General features: G+C 37.4%; 1 protein-coding gene across 2 annotated transcripts; it reads left to right on the top strand.

Moving 5' to 3' along the window:
- The first annotated feature begins 608 nt into the window (after window positions 1–608).
- Window positions 609–24435, top strand: wipf2a (WAS/WASL interacting protein family, member 2a). 2 transcript variants are annotated; one of them, XM_055158137.1, is made up of 9 exons: window positions 609–1007; window positions 12786–12924; window positions 13525–13657; window positions 14069–14182; window positions 17546–17906; window positions 18315–18553; window positions 19908–20138; window positions 20532–20633; window positions 21340–24435. In XM_055158137.1, the coding sequence occupies exons 2-9, from the start codon at window positions 12865–12867 to the stop codon at window positions 21384–21386; spliced, it is 1287 nt and encodes a 428-aa protein (XP_055014112.1). In that variant the 5' UTR covers window positions 609–1007; window positions 12786–12864; the 3' UTR covers window positions 21387–24435. The 2 variants fall into 2 exon arrangements, with proteins under 2 accessions (XP_055014112.1, XP_055014111.1); XM_055158136.1 differs by having other exon boundaries at window positions 18315–18589.
- The last annotated feature ends 744 nt before the right edge of the window (window positions 24436–25179 follow it).

Raw genomic sequence — 25179 nt, 5'->3', positions numbered from 1 at the left:
TATCACCTATTCTTTGTGAAACCTGGACAGATGGACTGGAAAAGCATTATACACATAAGCCACACTAATTAAATGGAAACTATGATGTGGCTCATCTCTATATCGTTATCTGAATTCCAGTGTTAACTTAAGCACCAGCTCAGATTGTCCTGTCATATAGCCTACGGAGACTGTGAGTGGAAGTGTCTTGCTCTGAGGCACAACAATAGTGTGCGCAGTGCAAACCCAGGGAAAATGAAATGCAGCCTATAATTTAATCTACATCTTATTTTATGTAGACATATTTATTCTGTGTTCATGCCTTATTTTGTCTTACTATCCACAGAAACTTTAGCAGCTGTGTGCAACAACAAATGGCAGCATCTCAAGAGTGACCCATTCATCTTTGGAAGACCCACCACAATAATAGTTAAAATGGCCCTTATTCTTATAAAACATTGTATTTGACTGAAATAATAAATGATCTTAAATCAATATACTAAAATCAAGTACTTAAATGATCTCAGTATTTGTAATGAGACAACTTTGGTGCATGGTTGATTATCGGACGTCCCCTGAACTCGGCTCCGCGCTGCCTCCATTTTGTGTCGGCTGCAGTTTCCGGGTTTTCCGCAGAAGGAAGGACCGATAAACTGCGATGTTTGGTCCGCTGGCAGGTCAAGAGTGCGGCTAAAGTTTTCCTTGGCCTCTCGAGACATTCTGAAACCTACCATCCAATGCTTTTACCCCTTTAAATTGCCTACAGCTTTATCTGGACGTGGATTGATGTCCGTATCTCGCAGCGCGGACACTGACAGCATAAAGTAAACACATATATGCTAATTGCTAATGCTAACTAGCTTTAGCTGGGAACCAAGACTTTTCAGCAGCGATTTGGCAACAAAATCAAAACCTGACAGCAACATCCCTTCGAAAATCGTCAGAAAGCTCACCTAGAAGATTTGGTACTTGTTATTCATGTTGTTTTGGAGCGACAGACTGACAGTCCTGCGCTTTTACGTCTTAAGGTAAGATAAGTTTTATCAATCAACGCTAACTTTACCTGGGAGCGGTTCAGACTCACCTGTACAGGCCTTAACTCATTCCACACGAAATTAGGGGAAAGTTGTAACTTCATCTCCAGCTAATGGCATCACATAAGAGAAAGCAAGTGCTAAAAAGTGTGGTTAATGATTGCAAATATTCTAAGTGATGCTAATATTTAATTCTTGGACTTATAGTATAGGTATTGGTTGACAACTCCCAGTTTTGGAGATGCAGAGAGGTCATACGACACAATATAACAAGTATAAGTACTGATACGGTCAGTGAAATAAACCCACTGCTAGAAACTTAAACTTCTGATAACTTATAAGTCTGAACTAAAGTAATACATAACTATAATTTACTAAAATGTAGTAGCAGAGATTGCAAACTGGTAGGGAGTAGGTTATAGTGACGCATCCTAGTACAAATACTTCATTGTAGATTGATTAGTTGAAATTGGTGATGTAGTTAGAAATTCCTCAGTGTGGTAGTAAGACTAGTGTTACAACTATTGCTCTTATAGTCTTATTGCCACGGCCATAGAACATTTATATACTTAGTAGGCTGGGATCCATGAAATGTCTAATAAAGTTGATCTCTGTGATCATGAGCAAAATATGTATAATCACATTTAGTATTGTTTATTTTAACTGTGTATTTATCATATCTGATCTAATTACATTAAAATATACACTTTAAGTTTAAATATGAATGAAATGCTGAGTCAATTCTTTTTCAACCATATCTCTAAATCATCTCACATCCCCCAGCTCATGCCTTGTGACACCTTAGCCCCCACTTTGGGAACAACTCGTCTATAAAAACTAGGGCTGTGTATCATTGCAAAGTTGCCAATACAATACGCATTTCTATACAGTGCACTTGATACAATTCAATATAATATATTTCAAACTGATTTTATTTGGTAAGTAAAAAATAATGGCTATCAGCCCCTTACTTAATGCTCAACCCCATTTTCACAAAGAATTGCTAAATCATGGCTGTGATACTAAAAGTCTTTGATAAACCACTACCTGTGCAAAGGTCATATGAAACACCCATTTTAATAATCAAAACGGTGAATATGTCAAATTTATGGCATAAATTTGTTTCCTTCCTATAAACAAGCAACTAAATTGGCTTTTAATGATACTCTATCTATTCAATAATTGGTTTACTGGGATTTTCCTGCTGTATGTCAGTGGCATTAATCAATATTAGCATTTATTGCAATATGTCTCTGTAGTGATATATCATGCGTCAAAAATTGTTTTTGTGACAGGTCGAGAGAAGTCATAAAATTAATTGGTAAAATATACAAAAAATACTCTTGGCAATATATCGATACAGTAGCGCACGATATTGAACATGTATCATCAAAAGAAATGATACAATATTGATATTTGAATCTAATTATTGTTTCCCAAGTAAACTTTGTGCCTGTTCCCCATGTTCCCTGTGCATACATTTAGTTGAAATGTTATCTGTTTTGCAAATATATTTACTATTTAAATGTTTGAGTTTAAGTTGATGACGTAGCAAATCACATGACATGCATAATTGCTTTGTACTTATTACTTTCCGTATTGGGTACAGGTATATTTGATTAGATGGGAATAACTGTATTTATTTACCCAGATATAATCTCCAAGTTACTGTAAAATAGGGCTGGGTATCGTTAAGAAGTTGCCGATACGATACATACCTCGATACACAGGCCACGATACCATACATATCTCTATACAGTGAGCTTTTGATTTGATACGATATATTTCAAATCGATTCCATACGGTTCAATAAAAAATTAAGTCTAAGTCATGGCTGTGATACTAAAAGTCTTTGTTAAATCACTTCTTGTGCAAAGTTCATACGAAACACAAACATTTTAATCATAAAAACAGTGAAAATGTCAAATGTATCACATACGAGTTTCCTTCCTCTAAACAAGCAACAAAACTGTAGCTGTAACAAAATAATTTGGGTAAATATACCAAAAAATACTCTTGGCGATATATCGATACAGCAGCCCATGGTATCGATACTGTATCATCGCATTAAACGATACGATATATTGATATTTCAATATTTTTGCACACCCATACTGTAAAATATTTATTATTCTTTCCAGTGTATTATTGTAATATTGGTATGTGTTTTCTGCATTTCTAGGATATTTTTTTGCAATAATAAGACATACAGTAATCTTGGGCTATAGTTTAAGTTTAAGTAAATTAATCGGTCAATGGTGTCTTCAACCAAAAATTGTAATTGTTGACTAATTATTGTATTTAAATCGTAAGGATTTGCAGAGAAACAGAAAGAAGATGGAGAGTGGATTAGTTGAAGATTGGGAATTAAATTCTGTGTTTAATCTTTCTTTTTAATATATAAATACAATGCTTCCTAGCACTTTTTTTTCCTAGGATATGTTTTTAGTTCACCAAGAATTCCTTTAGTTGACCATGGTCCTACAGTATTCTTTATTTTGTTAAGCTCAAAGGTAATTGTGCTCTTAATATCACTTACAAACTAAAACTGTAAGGTTAGCCCCCTGACTGGTCTGGTACCAAAAAATCATCATGACACTTGGTTTGTAATCCCACTAATAATACTGACTGTGTTTCCAAGATTGAAATATATAAAATCAATAATTAATGATAAAAAAGAATACAACACTCTGTGTAAAAAGGTCTTGCTTCATTGAATAATAATATATTTCTGTTTAGCAGCAGTATGAACTTGAGCACAAATACCTGCTCTTCTCTTCCTCATTCAAAAACAGGCTCAGTTTAGATTTAATGCATTGTCCAGATGCTTTGATGGGCTCCACATCATTACATCCAAGTCACATAAAACTTTACTTCAGACTATTTATGAGAAAAACACTGGCCTGTACAATAATTGTTTGTGTTATATAGGCCTGTCACAATAAATACTATATCAACTAACTATATGTCGGATGAAAACATAATTTTGGGGGGGTCAATATTTTTCCTGAGTACCTTTTCTTAGCACTAGTCAGGGAACATTTTGTTATTTGTCCTGCTCTACGATTAGATTTGAGCTCTCAAAGATAAAATAAATAACTTCTATCACTTATTATAGATACAAACTAACTACCAAAGTGTTTTATTCTTGTATGTATTTGTTGCTGTTTGTGTTGTTTAACCATGTCATAAATTTAGAATAGTTTTTGGAAAATTCAACTTTAGGGTTATTGTGTCAGAGGCATAAATTTGTTAAATTAAATATTATCGTTTATGGTCTGTAATTTCTTCAGCAAGATATCATACATCGAAATGTATTATCATGACAGGCCTAGGGTTATGTCTTAAAATGAAACTAAACTTTCATTTTAATTAGTTTAATGATATCATGTGGCTTATCTATAAAAGATGTAACTGCCCTTTACTGTAAAGGCTGCCACACACTACAGGAGAACGGTAACAGCCAATAAAACAGAACGTCAGGGGCAGATGGAGTGACGGACACAGAGGCACAAGACACAAACTCAAGAAATAGCGAAAATAATGATTACTTACCTCTCATAAAGTTGTAAATATAAACTGCAGCATCTCATCCACATTATTCATAGAATTTGTCCTCTGCAAATAATGACACCCAGTCCACAAAACAGCGATATTACTCCAGTTTGAAGCATTTTTTAAAAGTAAAAAGACAAGAGTAGTTCCTCACGTGTGTTTCTTTACATCCACGCAGTGCACGCACCGGGGAGAAACTGCAGATTTGCAATAGTGACTCTTACTTCCTGTGTACTTTATCGTCAACCTTCTGTGCATTAAAAATCATGTACTTGAAGTATTGCGCCACATTTCACAAATAATAACACAGTTTTGTGTGTAAACTAAAAGTGCAGTGCTCTGATCTTTTGAACACTCAAAGCGAGTGTTTTTACTCTAGACAAGAAACAGTAGACTCGATCGTGTTCACAGTTTTATAGCCTGTGATACGCAGCCATATCCTGCAGCAGGTTTTGCGATCGGAGATTTAAAATCTCTTAAGATTCTCCTCATGTCTGTGGTGTGCGCTTTTTGTCGCACATTTAAAAAATCATTTAAGACTGAAAAATCCTGTAATGTGTGGCGCCCTTAGTTAGGAAACTGTTAAATGTTAACACTTACATCAGCTCAATTGTCCCATCAGATACTGAGGTAGGGGTCAGTGTGGGTGAAGTGTATTGCTCCAGGGCACACCAGTATGCACTGATGAGGTTTGAAAAAGAACTGGTTTACTGGCAAATTTGACTGGATCTCACAGTCACTGAAAATTTATCAGTGACTGTGTTAATTGATAATGCAATACAAGAAAGTTTTATTGTGACAAATATCTGCAGTAAGAAAACCTATAGAAACATTATATGTCATTATTATCACAGTGTGTTTCACCTCAATATTTATTTGACCATACTGTGGAGCCGCAGCTAACAGGACTGAAGAAATGCTTCCTTTTCTTCAAAAAAGCACTGCAGGATGCTCGGACAAGCCTTCAATGTAGTGCTATTCTCATTATTGTCTGTCCTATTGGGGGAAAAAAAACAACAACTTAAATCATGATTTAGATTATATCATTTTAAACTGCTCATGCCTGTTATGCTTGGGGCTTTCAATTGAGAGGTATTCTAGAGGTATACTAATAATGGAAAAAATAAATTAAAATAACAGTTATTTATTGCTGGTTGCACTGAATTGGTGCAATGGATTATGGTCTATGTAATAGAGTTGGGCGGTATCCAAATTTTGAAACCGTTAAACCTACTCAGGATTTTACCGGGGTATACATTATTACCGTATTAGCAAAATGTTTTTTGCCCTTTATAGTTTATGCAAATGAGTCACGTGGCTTTAAGTTTCATTGCTGTAAAACATAAACAAATGTGCGCCTGAAGCCAAAATGCTGCCAAACTGCAGAAGTACTAGGATTTTTGGGGGGGGACCAACTTGCTTGCGGTCTGATTGCCATCTTGTCTTGGTCTCCCTTATAAGCTGTCAGGTGACCACGGAACGAAACTATTCGAATGTCTTCTTCCCACACAGTTAAAAGAAACATTATAGACTACTTATTGTTTTAAATGTGTTGAAAATATTTTCATTTGTGAATGTGTGATCATAAATTCATCAATTTAGGTGTCAATAAATTATAATGTTATATTAGGTCCGTATGCGCTGCAGATTTTTGATGGTAATGAAACTGATGCTGATGAAACTGATACCACTGATACTTTTTGATATTGCGGGATATCGTAATACCATATTACTGCCCAACCCTACTATGTAGTTCCATCTGCCCTTTTGCATGGTGAGATTCACTATCCATTCAAAGTGCTCATGTTGCAGACTCAGAAAGGGACAGCCAGTTTCATAAAAACATTGCAAGACAGAATGGCAGCCTATTCTTTCAGATATTTTCAGATATTTATGTAAATTACACAGTTGTAGAGCTTCATTTGTTTAGCCCATGGGTCTTTCCAGTTTGTTCCTGTAACTTTAGTGCCCAGTACAGCTCAGAGCCAACTTCCTTATATCAGCTCTTAACTTATTAAGCCACTTTGGTTTATTAATAATTATCTATGTTTTTAGATCAACTTTGTGACCCGATCTAACGCTTCTGTATTTAAACTAAAGTATTTTCAGATTAAAATGTGCTCAAACCAGATCTAAAGTTTCACTGTTGATAACATCATCAGATTATCTTGCTGGGCCAATATGCAGAGATCTTGTTGTCGATTCAATAGACCAAAAACAAACTTCTCACTAGGCCTGCCATAATAAGTGTGATTAAAAAAATGTATCTAAATGCCACTGACACGATAACCCTTAAATTGCAATACTGTTGTTCCTGAATGAAACACTTAAAAAAATACCAAACATTTCCTTATGAGTGCAAAGAAAAGATACACACAATGAATACTGAGTCTCAAAAAATATTGTTCTGTTATATTGATAGTTTGATATAGCAATTATCAAGGCAGGCTTACTTCTAATTGGCTGAGTGGTTAGCAAGTCTCATAAATTTTTTTTTGATTTTTCACTCTGCTGAGCTTTTCTGTGTGGAGTTTCAAGGGCAGCCCACATCAACCTAAAAGTGTGGGTGGATAGTCCTTTTTCAGCTACTCCTGACCAAGATTGTGGTTCAGACCTGGAGATGGGTCCCTGGCACTGCTCTGTAGACGCCCACCATTTCTAACATCTTGTCTCAGTGATGTTGAAGAATGGCTCAATTGCAAAGGACACATCTCTCTGAGTGAACATATATGGACCTATACTTTGAACTAGAGCCCGACCGATATATCGGTTGGCCGATATTATCGGCTGATATGGGCAACTTTAGGCATATCGGCTATCGGCCGATATGCTTGCTGATAGGGGCCGATATTTTACGTGGGCATGTTATACCTCGTTATAAAGCTTAGACTCTCTACATTCTGTTCATTTAATCCAATTTACAGACAGATAAATGTCCTAATATGTGGCTCCACATCAGTATTTATCTACAGAGTCATTTGTCTGTGTGTGTCCATACTGTCCCTGAACACACCACAGAGTCGCGTCACTCACTTGTGTTTGTTTACACCTGCAGACACAGATCCAAACACTGAGATGATATTCTTTTTACGGACAATCGGTTTGAGTCTGGATTAAAAGGACATTTATTAGTGCAGATTTGTGATGTGAGGAGGAGCCTGTATGAGCGGTGAGTGTTGGAAATATGTCGACTCTGAAGCTAGTTTTTGTCATTTGTTATGGGTTAGCTGCTGTAGCTCCCGCACATAAACAGACTGTTTTCTATTGGTCTGTTCTAAAGTGACTATATTGGCCGTATATTTGTTACTGGACCTGCACTGATATGTAAATGAGCTGTGAACAGACGTGTGAATTATGACATTTGCGCATATAATTAATTACCGCGGCGCGCACGTATATTTACGGCTAAAGGCTAATAGCGCTACTTTCTTTACTAGTTATGGGTCCGTCGCGAATGAAATGACTCTTAGAACCGGCTCTTTGAAGGGAACGACGGGAGCCTGATCCTTATTGGGAGCCGTGTTTTCTCTTTCTCTCACTTTTTTTCTCTTCACGCCGCGTGATTCGTGGTTTGACAGCGGCAGCGGCTAAAAACAAAACTTTGAGAAATTTGCGTGTACGTAGGATTAAAAAAACGAGCATATTTGACTGTAGTTTAGCATAAAATAAATAAGTCCCGGTTTAGTCCTTTTTCAGTCCTGGTTTAGACCTGGTTCAGTCCTGATTCAGTCCTGCTTGCAACAAAACAATCTGAAGAGCCACTTGGGAGCCAAAAGAACCAGCAGCTTTTAGTGAGCCGAGCCAAAAGAGCCGGTTCTCTGAAAAGAACTGCAATACCCATCACTAGTGTCTAGAATGTGATGCAAAAATGCCATTAAGCCAACCTACTGTCTGTAAATATGATGTAAAGAGGCAGAATAACAATAAATGTTGCCTAAATAAACCCAATTTAAAATCCACCAGAGCCAAACCTAAGTTTTTTAAACAATTGAACATTTACAGTGAATTTTTAAATCACTAAATATATCGGCGATTATATCGGCTATCGGCAGCGCCAACTCCCATTATATCGGTTTCATATCGGCCACAGCAAAATCCATATCGGTCGGGCTCTACTTTGAACTACTGCAAGACCCCAATTTAAACATGAAATGGGATCTAAGAGGAACTGCATAAGCTTAACTTTCACGGAATTTTAAAGGAACAGTCCGGAATTTTGGACATAGGACCTTATTTCTTAGTTTGCCAGAGTGTTGGAGATGTGTGGAATAGAGCCCGACCGATATGGATTTTGTTGTAGCCGATATGATACAGATATAATGGGAGTTGGCGCTGCCGATAGCCGATATAATTGCCGATATATTTAGTGATGTAAAAATTCACTGTAAATCTTGAATTATTTAAAAAAAACTTAGGTTTGGCTCTGGTGGATTTTAAACTGGGTTTATTTAGGCAACATTTATTGTTATTCTGCCTCTTTACATGACATGTCATAGGACTAAAGCAGATCTAAAGCAGGACTGAATCAGAACTGAACCAGGACTGAAAAAGGACTAAACCAGGACTAAAACAGATCTAAACCATGTGTAAAACAGGACTAAACCAGAACTTAACCAGGACTGAGTGTCGGGACTCTGTCTCTATCTCTCTATCTCTCTCCCTCTCTCGACCCCAAGATTAGTCCTGGTTTATTTATTTTATGCTGAATATATTTATGCACGTTTTTTTACCCTATGCACACGCATATTTTTGAAAGTTTCGTAGTCTGCCGCTGTCAAACTACCACAAGTCTGCATGCGGCGTGAAGAGAAAAACAGTGAGAGAAAGAAAACACAACTCCCAATCCCAGTAATGATCAGGCTCCCGTCGTTCGCTTCAAAGAGCCGGCTCTAAGAACCGCTTCGTTCGTGACCGACCCATCACTACTAGCGAGTAAATAAACAATCGCTATTAGCCTTTAGCCGTAAATGCTGCGCGCCGCGGTAATTAATTATATGCACAAATGTCATAATTCACACGTCTATTCACAGCTCATTTACATATCAATGCAGGTCCAGTAACAAATATACGGCCAATATAATCACTTTACAATAGACCAATAGAAAACAGCTTGTTTATGTGCAGGAGCTACAGCAGCTAATCGCTACCCTATCAGAACGAACCAAAACTAGATTCAAAGTCGACATATTATCAACACTCACCGCTCACACAGGCTCCTCCTCACATCACAAGTCTGCACTAATAAATGTCCTTTTAATCCAGACTCAAACCGATTGTCCATAAAAAGAATATAATGTCAGTGTTGCGCACATGGATCTATGTCTGCGGCTGTAAACAAACGCACGTGACTCTGGGGGTGTGTTCAGGGACAGTACGAACACACACACTGACAAATGACTCCGCAGATAAATACTGATGCAGAGCCACATATTTGGACATTTAACTGTCTGTAAATTAGATTAAATGAACATAATGTAGAGAGTCTAAACTTTATAAGGAGGTATAACATGCCCACGTGAAATATCGGCCCCTATCAGCAAGCATATCGATATGCCGATAGCCGATATGCCTCCAGGTGCTCATATCGGCCGATAATATTGGCCAACCGATATATCGGTCGGGCTCTAGTGTGGAAACACTTTTTTAAAATATTCCATCCAGTCCTTTTATTTGTAGAGGTTGCTGGTGCTAGGCTAGTGCATGTCAATAGTAGAGATGCGCGGATGGGCTATTTTTTCATCCACAACCGCGACACAAAACTCATCATCCGCCCGCTGTCCATTTTGCACCGAAGGTTTTCAAAACCGCACCTGCCCGCTATCCGCCGATTGATTTTAGATTTTAGAACAATCATACAGCAAACAAACTAAGGAGTCTCGATAAAAATGCAAACTCTGTAGCTCATTCATTCCAAAATTCGCTCAGAGTGTATGTTCGCATTCTTAATTGTCCGTAACAACTCCAAACTTACCTGGTTTTCTTGCGCAGCTAATTAATTGACAACGTTTTCCAACTAGGCTATTTTTGAACCTTCTTGCCTTCGTGTTGAATGTTGTTACATTCTGAACATTCTGCCATTGCCCGATGTTATTTCAAAGTCATAGCCTCACTCCATCTGTCTTTCTTTAAGTTTTAAATACCCCGAGTGGCAGTCTATGCTATAATGTCTGTGTGCTTTAAAATATAACTGATATCGAAACAAAACAAAATAGACAGATCATCTCATCCAGATGAACCTTTATTGAAATCAGGCAATGCCCTCTTTATATTCCAATTGAAATAGGCAAGAAAAAATATGCATAACTAAATAAATATGGCCCTATAGCCACTTATGTGTTGGCAAACAGCTGAAATAAATTAGAAATAATAAAATAAACTGCATATAATATGTGCCTCGTAAACCTTAGGCTATCAATAACCCGACACAACCTTAACCTTCAGAACATAAAAACGAGGTCAAATGGGCTAATTAAGGATATGACGTACACTTCATACTACAAGCATAGACAATGAGACTCGTCTTTTCAATCCGCAAATTTCCGCAAAATTCCGCAATCCGCGCATCTCTAGTCAGTAGGCATAGTTAGCCTGCCACTTAAAAACTTACCCACTCCACAAAACACCCGAGGCAAATCAATTATAATGCCAGACTGTCGAGGGGAATGTCTCTGTTGATAGAATAATTTTAGAAGTAAAAACAACCTTGCATTTGAAGGATTTATGTCTGAGCAGCAGCAGCGAGTTGTACTTCCTGATAGAAAGCTTGGCAGCGGCAGACTGATATCACCTGGCACCAGTCTTACCGGCAAAGTAAAATTCTGCTGTTGCTGAGAAAATAGTCCCTCAACATGCAACGATTCATGCAATGCAAGGTTAGTTTTATTTCAAACATTATTCTATCAACACAGACATTCACATTGACAGTCTGGTGTAATAAGAGATTTGCTTCAGGTGTTTTGTGGAGTGGGTAAGACTGTTTTTAGTGACAGGCTAACTATGGCCATTGACATGCACTAGCCTAGCACCAGCGACCTCTGCACATACAAGGACTATATTTTAAAATATTTTAAAAAGTGTCTCCACATGTCTCCAACACTCTGGTTAGCTAGGAAATGAGGTCCTATGTCCAAAAATCCGGACTCTCCGTTTAACTTTAATTTTGTTTATTTGAACTATTTTGAAAAGCTAAAACGTAAATGCATTCAATTTATTATTAAGCTCCCTCTATCACAATGTACAATACAAGTAATCGTTAGACTATTCAACTAATTGGAGAATTACTGACTGACTGCTAAAAGAATGGTTAGTCAGAGCCCTCCTTTAAAATGTCTAACCCTTTACTGCTGATGACCTGGTTATTTCCCCCGCTCTCTCCTTTTCCACTGTGTTCGTTTGTCTTGTTCGGTTGGATTCCTGGAGTTTCTTCTAAACTTGAGTTGAACAGGTTTGAGGAGCTCCTCACTGCTCAGGCTCAGAGACGCAGAGACTCAGACAGCACTGCTGCAGTGAAGTGTGTCAGGCATAACACAGTAAACAGCAAACACACAGCTCATGAAACAGGTTTTAGGTGGTTCTGACCTACATTCATGTGCTTATGTCCAATCACTTCAATACTTCTACTACCACTAAGAGACATGAGATTGGTTCAATGAGAATAAGACCTGATTTTTACATGATGTGTGAGCATGTGGCATTTTCAACCTGTGAGCAGGGATGCACTGATCCAATACTGGTATTAGATATCAGCATCCATCCTGGGAAAAATGCTGTATCACATATCGGTTTCCAAATATCAGCCAAAATCCTGGTTAGGTCTATAATTTGATGTAATAAGAAGAATATTTACTGGTTGTAGTTGGCCAGAAAAGTCTCATAGTATTGGAATTTTTTATTTTTTTATTTTTATAAATTCACATTCTGTTTTTATGATAGTGATTTGACCCCGACATGACAGCAAGTTGCAGCTTACATGTTATACACACTATTTTTCTTCTATTTAACAATAGTTAGAAGGTTTTTACTGAAGGATTTTATGACACAAGCTATGGCATGATGTATTGTTTTAACTCTAAAAGTAATGTCTACTGCAGACTTGCATATTATATGTAAATGTATTGATTTATTGGTATCTCGTATGTCAACAAAATTAACCACCAATTTTACACCTGGCTCTAACCATTATTCAGATTTAACCATCTCCCTGTCTCTGTCCTCCAGGAGAGCGTGTGAGAGGCTCCAGAGGAGGCAGTGAAGTCCGGACTGTTGTCCCAGTCCGAGGAGCCATCAGTGGGACACAATGCCCATTCCTCCGCCTCCCCCTCCCCCTGGGCCCCCGCCTCCTCCCACCTTCAGCCAGGTCAGTCTGCTGCAAATCACTCAACACACATTATCCGATGCATTGGGCATTGATATACATCTGGCAAAATGACACAGTAATTTATATAAAAAGATCTTTGTTACACTATTGGAGAAATGTAGAATGTAATGGCAAATGTTATTGTTATATGTTACCTTTTTAATTTAATAGAATATATATCTTTTCTATTGACAGAACAAGTTGTCGATGAAGTATTTTCAACTGAAAATGTATAATTATTGTGGAATATATAGGCATGTCAAACAAATTTTAAAGCACAATATATTGCTACAGAGATGTGCTACGATAAACTGTAGTACTGAAACTACTTTATGCCTATTACCTTACCATAATGGCCTCTGAAATAATTTTAAAAGCTCATATAAACTAACCACAATGAATAATAAGGATGCTCAAAATACAAACGGTAAGTGAGCAATAACTTTGAACCACTGCAAAACATTTAAAATAGTTCTGTTATTCACATTTAAAAAAAAAAAAATCAGGTACACAGCTTTTAATCTGAGAGCTATTTTTTAAGATGCCAAAATGTCTACCACACTTCATTTTCTAAGACTGATTTTGTTTTTGTTTTCTCAGGCGAACATCACTCCGCCTAAGCTGAGTTCGTCAGAGGCCAAAGGTCGCGGGGCCCTTCTCAGTGACATCCATAAAGGAGCCAAACTCAAGAAAGTCACTCAAGTCAATGACCGCAGCGCCCCTGTCATCGAGAGTGAGTGCATTCAGAACTATACATACTACTACTACTATTACTATTTGACTATATTATAGATTATATTTATGATTTATATATTTATTTTTTTGTCAATATTCTCTTATTAAGAGGCCTCTGTGTGGTTAAATGGTGTTTGTGTTTGAAATCCTTGATGAGTTAATGAAAGAAAAAGCTTATTCTTGTTACAAAAAACATTGCTGTTGTGGATTTGAATTAAACATTGTTAACAAATCCTCAATTGCAAATAGAGTAAATGTAAAGTAAAGTAAAGGCAGTGCTGCAGTTAAGAACACATCCCAGACCTCTACGAATTGAGAGTTTGACTGTTCTAGTTAAATGTATTTGGTATTTGTGAAAGTTTGTTTTGTTGTAAGAGTTTGATTATTAAAATTTGTCTGTTTGTCCCAGAGTCTGGAGGAGGAGGCAGCAGCGGTGGAGGAGGTGGAGGAGGCGGAGGAGGGGCCCCGATGGGAATGGGAGGTCTGTTCTCGGGAGGGATGCCCAAACTGCGCTCAGTAGCAGGTACATAAAGTATGAAACGGTCAAATCACTAATAAGGCCAGGTCTTTATTGTTCATATTTTTAGTTACAACATCTAATTTTAGTGTTACAATTATTCACAATTATTACTACTAACTACTTTTTAGGAGAGTATTACTCCCAATTGCTTCTTTAGTGTATGCCTTGTTTATGTTTAGAATAGGGATCAGAATCCACAATAGGGCTGCTGTTATTATTTTTGTGAGTTTTCAGAGTTAATCTGATTAAACTAAATAATAGCTGCTAATGATTATTTCTATTGTGCAATGACATTTTTTTGAAATACATAAAAGTTCAAATATGGTGATTGAAGGCTTATTGATAGAGAAAATTTACAAATGGTGTTGAGGAGGTGAGGAGGTGCTGCGTTGTATGAAATACTTGGCCACATTTTGAATAATTGTCAGTTATGTTTGTGTTTATACGACTGAGGTATGAGTTCAAGAGTCGACTGAGTACACGTGTTGCGTCTGGGCATCTGCAGTTCCTCGGTGCTCACCCTTGGGTCAGGATTACATGAATGTTGGTGTATAAGTGCGACAACACTCCTCTGTCTTCATTGGCACTGATGTCATGGCCTGTGATCTGCACCACAGAACTAGTTACTATTACTCATTAATCTTGACAGCCCTAATCTACAGTACATTTGTTTGTTATTGGCTATATATCGAGCATAATTTCTGTTCTTTTGCTGAGCTGTACTAGTATGGCTGTATCTCTCGCATAGTCTTGTTCTCAGTGAAAAAACAATAAATAATTCAGAGCAGGTTTGCCTCTGCTGCAGTTGCATAATTGCCCATGATTTCAATAGCTGTTAGTTGTTTTTTTTAAAGGCGATAAGTGTTATGACATACACTGAAAATCTCCCACTGCATTGGTGGACAGCGGTTTAGTGTTCAGCACCTTTACCTTTCGGCCAGAAGGTCCTGTGGTTGTTCCCTGGATGGGGCTTTTCTGAATGGCGTTTCCTTCAAGTGTTCCTCTGTGGTGTTTTTTCTTTTTTACTTCCAAAAACATGCTGGTCACATTCTACCATGGTAGTTTAACTAGACATTTAATTTCAGCCTGCAAAAACCTGCTATGATTATTACCATAAACAATAATATTGAAGAGTGCTATATGGAAAAGCGCTTTATACCACCGTCTTGGGATGGAATAATAAAGGTGGTATGAAAATGCCATAGTATCAATACTGCAAGGATGGCCATCTCAAAGTATTGACAGAGCTCATTTATTTCACTGGGTCTGTAGAAAAAGCTACTCTTCATAGCATTGTATTCATCTATAGATTATTTTTGGTCATCCTATATAGGTCTATAATAGGGATGTACTAATACTTTTTCTAAAATGAGTACTACATTTTTGCCAATATCAGTCATTAATTTTTACAGGAAGTTTATTACAGTGGTAAATCTTATTCATTTAATAGGATTTTTTGGCATAACTTACTTTTTCACTGGAATACTTATTTGAGTACCTTCTTAATATTTGCTTAATCTTTGCAGACTGCGCTCTGTGGTAACTGCTCAGGAGAGTTGTTACTTTTTTATAAATTATAATTAGGTCCCGATACAGACTTTTTTGTGGCTGATATTATACCACTAAAATGGGAGTTGGAGGTGCCGATAGCAAATATAAAAGCCAATATATTTAGTAATGTAAATCTTCAGTAGAGCCAGACCTAAGTTTTATAATCAATTGGATTTTAAATTGGGTTTGTTTAGGCTACATTTATTGTGATTCTGCATCTTTACAGTCATATTTGAAGACAGTAGGTTAACATAATACCATTTTTGCATGACATTCTCACCAGTAAAGAAAATAAAAACTACCACTATTAGCCTTTAGTGGTAATTGCATGCGCACTGCGATTATTAATTATATGCGTAAATGCCGATCATTCACACCTCTCTTCAAAGCTCATTTACATATCAATGCAGGTCCAGTAATGTGTATACAGCCACTATATTCACTTTACACTAGGCCAACAGAAGAGAAAACAGGCTGTTTATGTGTGGTACTTAAAGCAATCAAGTGCTAACCAATGAGAAAGAACGAAAAGTAGCTTCAAACCCGACACATTTCAACGCTCACCGCTCATACAGGCACCTCTCAAATCACAGGTCTTCACAAATAACTGTCCTTTTAATCCTGACTCAAAACGACCGTGCGTAAAAATAATATAATCCAGCATGTTGACAGCAACTGTGTGTGTCCTCTCTCTATTGCACAGTCCTCTCTGCTCCACACTCTCACTTTGATAAAAACAAGCAGTAGTTTTGGTGCTAGCTTAAACTGCGCTGAAGTTCACTTATTTATAATTAGTATCAGCATTTAAAGCCAGTTCCTCAGTGTTGCACACATGGATCTATGGCTGTGCTCAGTTGTAAACAAGCGCACGAGTGACGTGACTCAGGGGTTGCATTCAGGGACAGTACAGTGTTACAGACAGACAAATTATACCGCATATAAATATTAATGTGGTGCCACATATTAGGACATTTATCTATCTGTAAATTGGATTAAATGGACATAATATATAGAGAGAGAGTCTAAACTTCATAATGAGGTATAACATGCTTACGTGGACTACGTCGACCCATATCGGCAAGATTTAGGCCAATAGCCAATATGTCTCCCAAGTGCCCATATCGCCCGATATTATTGGTCGCCCCAAATTATAATGTTACAATGCATGCACAAGCTAAGAATCGGCTCCAGTTACTTCTAGTACACAATGACTGCACTGATATCTACTGTGAATTATGAAAATATTTAATATTCTTTTTATAGTTCTGGAGACAGTCATATTATGAAAACTGAGCTTAAAGTTCAATTGGCAGTTAATGTGAACCCTTTATGAGCTGTGCTCAGCACACTGGACAGTTGAGAGGTGAGCTGTGAGCATTAAATAAAACGCAGCAGAGTTACAGTAGTACTAGCACCCTGTATCTGACCAATACTCAATACAGTGATTGGTGCATCCCTAGTTAATATCAAAATTAATGTAAAAGATATATTCACAAATGAACATGAACATTTCTATTAGTGACTAACCTCAAGAACTTGCTATATAACAATGACATCAGCATTGTAACACAAGCATTGTAAACCTAATCCCTGTCAGCCACTTTTTTTTTCCCTGATCTGTGTTTCCCTAAATCTCTGCACAATCAACTGCACAATATATGTTTTACTTTTACATTTAGTTTCTTCTTTTTGTTAAACACTATACAATATCCAGCTCTGCAGTATTTTTCGATAGTCATACTTTTATATCCCTATCATCAGCACAATAACCTTAAAGCAGGATGGTTAGTTAACCTTTCTCCTCTATGTCCTCAGATGGTCCAGTTGGTGGTTCAGTCGGCCGCTCTGCCCTGCGCCCACCCGGTGCCCGCCCGTCTGCCCCTCGCCCGCCCGCAGGCCGCTCCCCCTCGCCCAATCGCTCAAACAAACCCTCCCCTCCCGAACCACAGCGTACCCAAAGGCCCTCACTCCCTGACATCACACGCCCTCCCTCCTCCGGCATGAAACACAGCTCCTCTGCACCGCCCCCTCCTCCGCCCTTCAACCGCCAATCAAATGCTCCACCACCACCCCCGCCAGCCAATCAGAAGAACACACAATCACACAACAGAGAGAAGCCCCTCCCACCCACGCCAAGCAGAGGGTCAGATCGGCCCCCCTCTTCCTCCTCAAACAGGTATTCTTATTCTTATAATATAGGCTATGGGTACGGGTAGTATTACATTAACAGATAAGTCCACGGAGACTCCCGCATAGATTTTGAAGACATTGTACTATTTATATTGGAAAAGCGTAGTGGTAGCTTATGTTGCAAGAAATCCTTCAACTTTAAAAGACTATATTCTGGTTATTTTTGTATAACTTTTTGTTGAACCTCAAACAACTTATTGGACACAATTTTTTCATCATACTCCAGTAAACACTTTATTCAGTAAATATATTTAATTTGTATTTATAAATTAATAATCAAATTAACACTATATATGTTGATAATTTCTGGCTAGAGTAAAACGTTGCAGATTAATAGATTGCTTTCCCTGTGTCATTTCTTTTATTATTGTTTCTTGTATTGTCCCCTGATCAGGTCACAAAGTGGAGGGACCACTGCGCCCCCTCCACCACCCCCCTACAGACCCAACTCAAACGGACCTTCCCAAACAGACGCTCCAGAGCTGCCCCAGAGGCACAACTCTCTGCACAAGAAGCACTCGTCAAGCAGCAGCCATCAGAGTCGCAGTCAGGCCCCACCCCCTCCACCTGCACCGGCCAATCACACAGCTCGACCTCCACCTCCCGCCAGAGAGCCACCCGGGCGCAGGACAGGTGAGCGAGGCACTGACGCTCAACCAGGAAGAACAGGTAAACATGGTTAACATGATGAGAAAAATCGCAAAGTGGGCATATTGATGAGACTACCGGTTACTGGCATTTGATTTTAATCAACTGCAAAGTGTGCAGTTTCAGAGATGACTTTAGTCACCTCTTTAGTTACAATCAAAATTGTGATCTGGCTCCAAGGAAATTGTAATATAGATTTTTTGGTATATAGCCCAACCCTACTACTAGTTATCAGAGTGGCAGAAAGGACTAAATAGCCAGCGTTAACGGTTCAAGCTAAACCATTTTCCATTGGATGCTGACAGTGGACACAGAGGAGGGACACTCTTGACCAGAGGGCTGTTACTCAACTCAAACTATCATTTTACTGCTCATTGTGCTTAAATTGCTCAGCGACAAATAAAGTATTGATTGAATGACACACTGACAACTTATAACCCATGTGATATGACATGTAACTGTAATACTCATCAATACTCACGTAGTTCTCATACATATTGTACCAATTGTCTCTCCCATTTAACCTGAAAAACACAAACATCTGAATTCTTGTGGATGTTTGGGACATGTCAGTTCATTAGAGGAATGTAGACAAGAGGCTGCAGCAGGTTTGGGCTCGTCTGTCTCTAGAGTTTATCCAGAAGAAAAAAAATTTAATAAATTTAGTGTTGGGATTTAATGAAACTAAACGACCAAGCCCTAGCAGTTTTAACACCTGGGTCAGAAGGGTTTGGTCATGTGATATCACAGCATTTCTAAAATAGCTATAGTCAAAAATTGAGCTGAAGGACAAGTCAGAATTATAGTATAATCTGGACCAAGATCTGGGCAGATTGCAGATTTGTTGACCTGGGTTTATGGTTAATGTCTTGGTAATTACTGAGCCTGTCCACATGAAACAAAGACTGTAATAAAGTTCAGCATCTTCTCTTAGCATAAATTAACCAAAGTGAAATTATTTTCACAATAGCTTCAGAAAGTAGTGCCATTAGATGTGACCGTTGGCAGTTGCAAGCATTGCAAACTATACAATTACACGGTTTAACATTTGGGGGTCATACGTTTGGATATTTCTTCCTAAAACAGTGAATCTCCAATAGAGATATATTGGCTCCTGCCCTCTCTTTGAAATTATGACAATATCAAATTCAGAACGTGAACGCAACCTAATCATGGGTGTCCGAATGCTGAAAAATAAAAAATGCCATTAGCAATTAATAATTTAATACTAAATATTATACCTCTTTGAATGGGAAAAAATCCTCAAAATGTTGCATATAACAGTAAGTTGAAACCCATGAATTTTGCTTAAATGTCTGACCCTCTCCTCTGCTTTCAGCTCCCCAGGCTCCCCCTTCGTCTGGCTCTCGTAATGGTTCTCGGGACGCCCCCCCACCCCCTCCCCCGTATCGCGGCCACAGCTCAGAGCCTCACAGTCGGATGGGCAAACCTCCACCTCCCCCCTCCTCCGCCTCCAACTCCTCTCTGAACTCCAGGACACCAGCTGGACCCCCTCCTCCACCCCCACCCATCCGGAACGGGCACTCCAACCTCTCCAAGTCCATACTAGGTCAGTAAGGGAAGTAGAATTGTTAAAAACAACCAAGTTGAACATTTCCTGAATAGTTTCAGAATGGTCAACACTAGCTTAGTTGAGTTTAAGATTCTCATAAGCTGCATTCTACTCTTTTATTTTATTTAATTGTCACTGCTGTATTGAATCAGTAACAAGTATTTTCCCTGTTACCAAAATTGAGTTTGAAATTTTAGTGAAAAGTGAAGGAAGACCAAGTGGTGTCTTGGCCTAAATATTAAAAAAACAGTTTAAGTGTTGTATTTAATTGTATTTCATGGGTTGGTTTATCAGCGGTCTATACTGTTCTGTCTAGAAATGGAACTCACATTTGTTTATACAGAGAAAAATAGTACTGACACTTTATATTCTTCTGACACTCTGTTGTAGATGATTTTGAATCCAAGTTTAACTTCCACCCGATCGAGGACCTTCCGCCTCCAGAGGAGTACCGGCATTTCAACAAGGTCTACCCCAGCAAACACAACAAGGGTGAGTGTGTTTGCTTTGTGCCCTGTAAATAAAACTAAGACCATTCTCTGGGTAATCATTGGTCTTAGTTTTAGTTCTTTTTTTTCTGTAGGTTTCCATGTTTTTGCTGTGCTCCTGAACAACACACTTGCCAGAATTAAATTATTATTGTTTGCTGTTGATAGGAGAAGCTGTCATTATTCTTGTTGGTGTACTAAAATAACGTAGTAGGTTTGTCAAACTTATCAAATCAGCATCTAGTTTCCACACTAGTTTCATGATCAAGTAGTGTTTGGGTATTTAACAATCAAAAATAGTAGTATCAAAATCTCACCCATGGACAACATTGAACCTTTCCAAAATAGGTTTACAATGGTTTTGATCACATGGTAACTTAAAACTACCATTATTTTGATAATTCTATTTTAAATTATTGTATTGCCAACACTACCTCATAGAAAGCATTGATTTCTGAAATTGCTCTGCGCCTGTTTACATAGTTATGAACTTTAAGACTGATGGATATAACCAAATTTTCTGTATTTCACTGCTCATACGCTGCTCTCTGATTCATATTTCATTTATTTCATACAATGTGAATCAAAGAAGACATAGCACTTTGACTACTCCCCATATATATGTAGTTGTGAATGATAATCTTGATCATCAAAACTGCTAAACTATGCTTTGAATTTATTAATCCTTCCTTTTCTGTTTCTGTCTCTAGCCCAGATGAGAGGAGCGCCCCCTGCCCCTCCGATAGGCTCCAGGTGAACTGACCTCAGAGAAGTAGGAAGCAGCAGCACTTGAACGCCTCATATCAGGACCAACAAAACCAGTGCATTCCTTTATAATTTTACACACTTTACATAAATAACACACATTCCACATTCACAGTAACATTCACTTTGGCATTTTGAAGTTCTTTGACGGGAGGACGCATAAATCCTCCCTAAAAGAACAGTGCCACACGTTTTTTGTTTTGTTTTTATGTCATGTCTTGTCTTAAAATGGCCATTCCTGCAGTGCCAGGCGAGGGTGCATTTGATTTCCTCTTTAAATGTGCCAAAGGCAGGTGGAGTCTATCAAGTTGCACACAGAACACTTTCTACATATGAAAAAAGAAACACTAGATTTTTTAATTTTTTGGATAAAGTCTTCACTGACGCCACGCCTCTCTTAAATTCTTTTTTTGGACCAAGGGACTTCTGTTTTTCAATTTTTTGTTTATTTTTGGGGGTTGATGATTATTTTTTCTTCCATCACGCAGCGATGTTGCACGGCAGCTTCAATGCTATACCGAGTCACTGTGCATGGACCGGAGTTGCACCTTTTGGGGATGTCTTTAAAATATACTTTGAAATTATACTGACAGTAGTTCTCAGAGCCAAGTTTGTGTTAGCCGTTTACTTTCATGTTGTCTAGACTTTTAATGAATTATCCATTGAGTACTTTCACTGAACTGTGGACAGAGGTAGGTCCAACCATGCACTTTTTAATATTTCCATTATAACCATTTTCATTGACAACAAAACAAAGTACAACAAAACATAACAAAAACATAACAACAGAATATAGTAGTATAACTGTTGTTGACAAAGCCTGGTAAAGGTTAAATTTCCAAAGTTTACTTCCAAAACTTTCACCATATATCTGAAATTTGAAAGTGTTGTTCACTAAAAACAGCTAAATGAAATTGTTTTCTAAATATTACACACATATTCAACATTTTTATGAACTTAGAATTTAAAATGTATGGATTGTGCACCAACACTGACTTTGCAAATAAACTATAATTGTAATTGGTCATTTCTTAAAACGAGCATTCATAGAGCAATGAAGGTGATTCAAATATGGAAAACAAATATTCAATGGACACTAGTGGATTATGTGTAATTATTTGTATAGTTAATCATATATCATATAAATATCAATACATAAAAAAAAAACATGTTTGCATAATTTCAAAAGCACAAGTTATGGCATTTATCATTACCACATTTACATACCTTTACCATTAACAGCCCTTTTTCCCACTTTGACTCATATTGAAAGTTAAATTACGAATCAGGTATCTAGCAATTGAATGTTGACTTCCTCAGGTCTAAAATTGCAGCATATTCCTACCCTACCCTGAAGCACTTCTATTTTGTTTGCTAATCGTATAAACTCTTTGGGACTTGCCTTGCTTTGTTCCTGTATGTCGTGTAATCTTAATTTGAATCCTACCTGTAATTGTAAAAACTGGATAAAATGCCTCTGTCCACAGTACACTCAATTTGGATATATTTTGGGGGGACAATTTGGGCAAATCTTATGAAACACTACTTTTAACTACTTTTTTTCTTTTTTTTTGATGCAGAGATTCGGCAAACGTGTAAAGGGATCTTGTTTGTGTCATAAAAGCTAAAAAAAAAATGTCTGAAATTGTAAAAGAGAAGAAAATGGATATGTGGCATCGCTATGCAAGAAGAGACTAGCTGGTATTTGCTAACCAAAAAACATAGATAAACAACAGTAGAGGAAGCGTTTTTTATAGGATCTGCCATTTTAGGTAGGGCAAGAAAAAGGTAACCTACAATAAAACAAACTCAATTGGATACTTTTTTATTGTTACAAATCAAATAATTAACATTTGAATCTTGTTATCTTCATTTCTTTTACATCAGATGCTCTTACAGAGTTCTTATCCTGTACTTGGTAGAGTCAAAACATACAGAGCTTAACAATATATATTTTTCATACTGGCAACATTCCAGTTATAAGATGGTTAAAGTAAACCAATTTAAAAGTCTTTTAAACACTGTGGTCATGAATCAGATAATGGAATAAGAATACAAAACTAGATTATACTGTATGTTGAGATGATACTCAAAAAATCTAATTTAGTTTGTTATTTTTGGCTACAGTTTTCTAAAGCACTCATTTGTTCATATAATTTTAAGAAAAATGTCCAGTTTTTGACATATAACACATTGCACTATATGATATTTAAATAAATTTCAATTTCCCAGTTTGAGTTGAGGTCTTATGCAGGGTAACTAGATAGTGTCAAATAAAATTATATGCAAAGGAGTAATTTGTCATGCTTTTAAATTGTTTAGAATTACTTAAAACCCAATTTGTTGTCGTCACTAAAAGTCTTAATTTAATATGCCTACCTATTAAAAAATATACATATCTTTTCACTAATATCAACAAATTTACACACTAAAACACTCTGTCTTCTACTGGTGTCTGTCTATGGCTCAAAACAGGAAAACACTAAAGTGCCAGAGAGAAAACAATTCTTTATTTTCTTACAAACCATATACTTATTTTAAAATGATATATGTTATTAAAAATGCCATTCAGGTTAAAATGTTTTATTGACACAGCGCCCCCTGCTGGCTCTCGCCTTAACACTTATCAATAGGTACCTGTACTTTTGTTTTAATGTCTTTGGGGGATAAAGATGATAAAGAGTAAAGAAAAAAGCACGTCTATTTGAAAATGCAATAATAAATACTGTATAGTTACGTTATGGATATGGTAATCATAGTTATTGATCTATTTTTATGTTGTACAAAGCTTGTAATATAGGAAAGAGAATGATTATAACGATGTTCCCTGATGTTTGGGTGAATGTGAGCCAGGTATGACCCACGGCTACCATTTTGGATCTAGTTTCTGTGAGTTTACAAAAAAAACCTTTATTGAAAATCAGGACTCGCTGGCCTCACTTTGACCATGTTCACTTCACTGTGCTCCTTCATGTAACCAATCATGTTTTTATCATTGAGAATAAAGAAATATATTCCTCTGGGAGATGGGTTTAAAACAATTCTGTGTTTTGTCTCTTCTTTGACCCTGTATGCAATTTTAATCGTGGAGGTTAAGACCTGAATTTGTTGAGTAGGGCTGATGTCACTGAAAGAAATTCATGATTTACTCGATTAGTCGACTAAAAAGGGGCAAAAGCATTCAACTATTAAGTATCACTACGTATCTGATCAAACTGTACTCACAAGATTACAACAGTATAGGAGTTGATGCAAAAACAACTGCAGAAAGAAATACTCATTTTAAAAATGAACTGTTGAGACTCTCACTTAATAACTTCTCCTTTCTCAGCAAATTGGGCTGTTGGGAATTATGCTTTAAATCAGAGGGGAACTGTCAGGCCTTCACTTCCATTCAAATTTGATATTATAAATGCTATTAAATTGCACAAAATATTCTCTTCATTGGATAAAACGTATATTTCTAAGGCCAAGGGGGCACGTATTGGTCAAGAGCAAAATGGATAGCAGAGAGAGAGAAGTTCAGCCAGACAGGAACGAAATGCAATAAATACCCGGCATGTTTATTTTACGTTCTATTCATTATTTTCCTGTATAATAGTTTTATTACTAGGTGGCTGAGAATTCCCTGGGTCAGGACTCATATGGGCATCCTTTATCTCTGAAGCCAAAGCCAGGGTGGATGCTCTCATACAGCTCCAGTCAGAGCTCCAGTCAAATGTGGCTACATTTTCTTAAGCATTGCTTTCCTGTTTTTCATGTCTGACACTGCTGCAAGTCAATGT

This window comes from Boleophthalmus pectinirostris, unplaced genomic scaffold (genome assembly GCF_026225935.1).
Source record: "Boleophthalmus pectinirostris isolate CB_2022bp ecotype Guang Dong unplaced genomic scaffold, ASM2622593v1 HiC_scaffold_22, whole genome shotgun sequence".
NCBI classification, from domain to species: Eukaryota; Metazoa; Chordata; class Actinopteri; order Gobiiformes; family Gobiidae; genus Boleophthalmus; species Boleophthalmus pectinirostris.
Note: the sequence above shows the minus strand (reverse complement) of the source record. Positions and strands in the feature narration are given on the sequence as shown.

What these genes read in the sequence shown, in the direction of transcription:
- wipf2a (XM_055158136.1), top strand. Translation starts at nt 12,865, where the DNA reads ATGCCCATTCCTCCGCCTCCCCCTCCCCCTGGGCCCCCGCCTCCTCCC. An exon ending in CGCTCAACCAGGAAGAACAG is followed by an intron (nt 18,590 to 19,907) that starts GTAAACATGGTT and finishes CTCTGCTTTCAG; the next exon opens with CTCCCCAGGCTCCCCCTTCG. An exon ending in CCTCTCCAAGTCCATACTAG is followed by an intron (nt 20,139 to 20,531) that starts GTCAGTAAGGGA and finishes ACTCTGTTGTAG; the next exon opens with ATGATTTTGAATCCAAGTTT.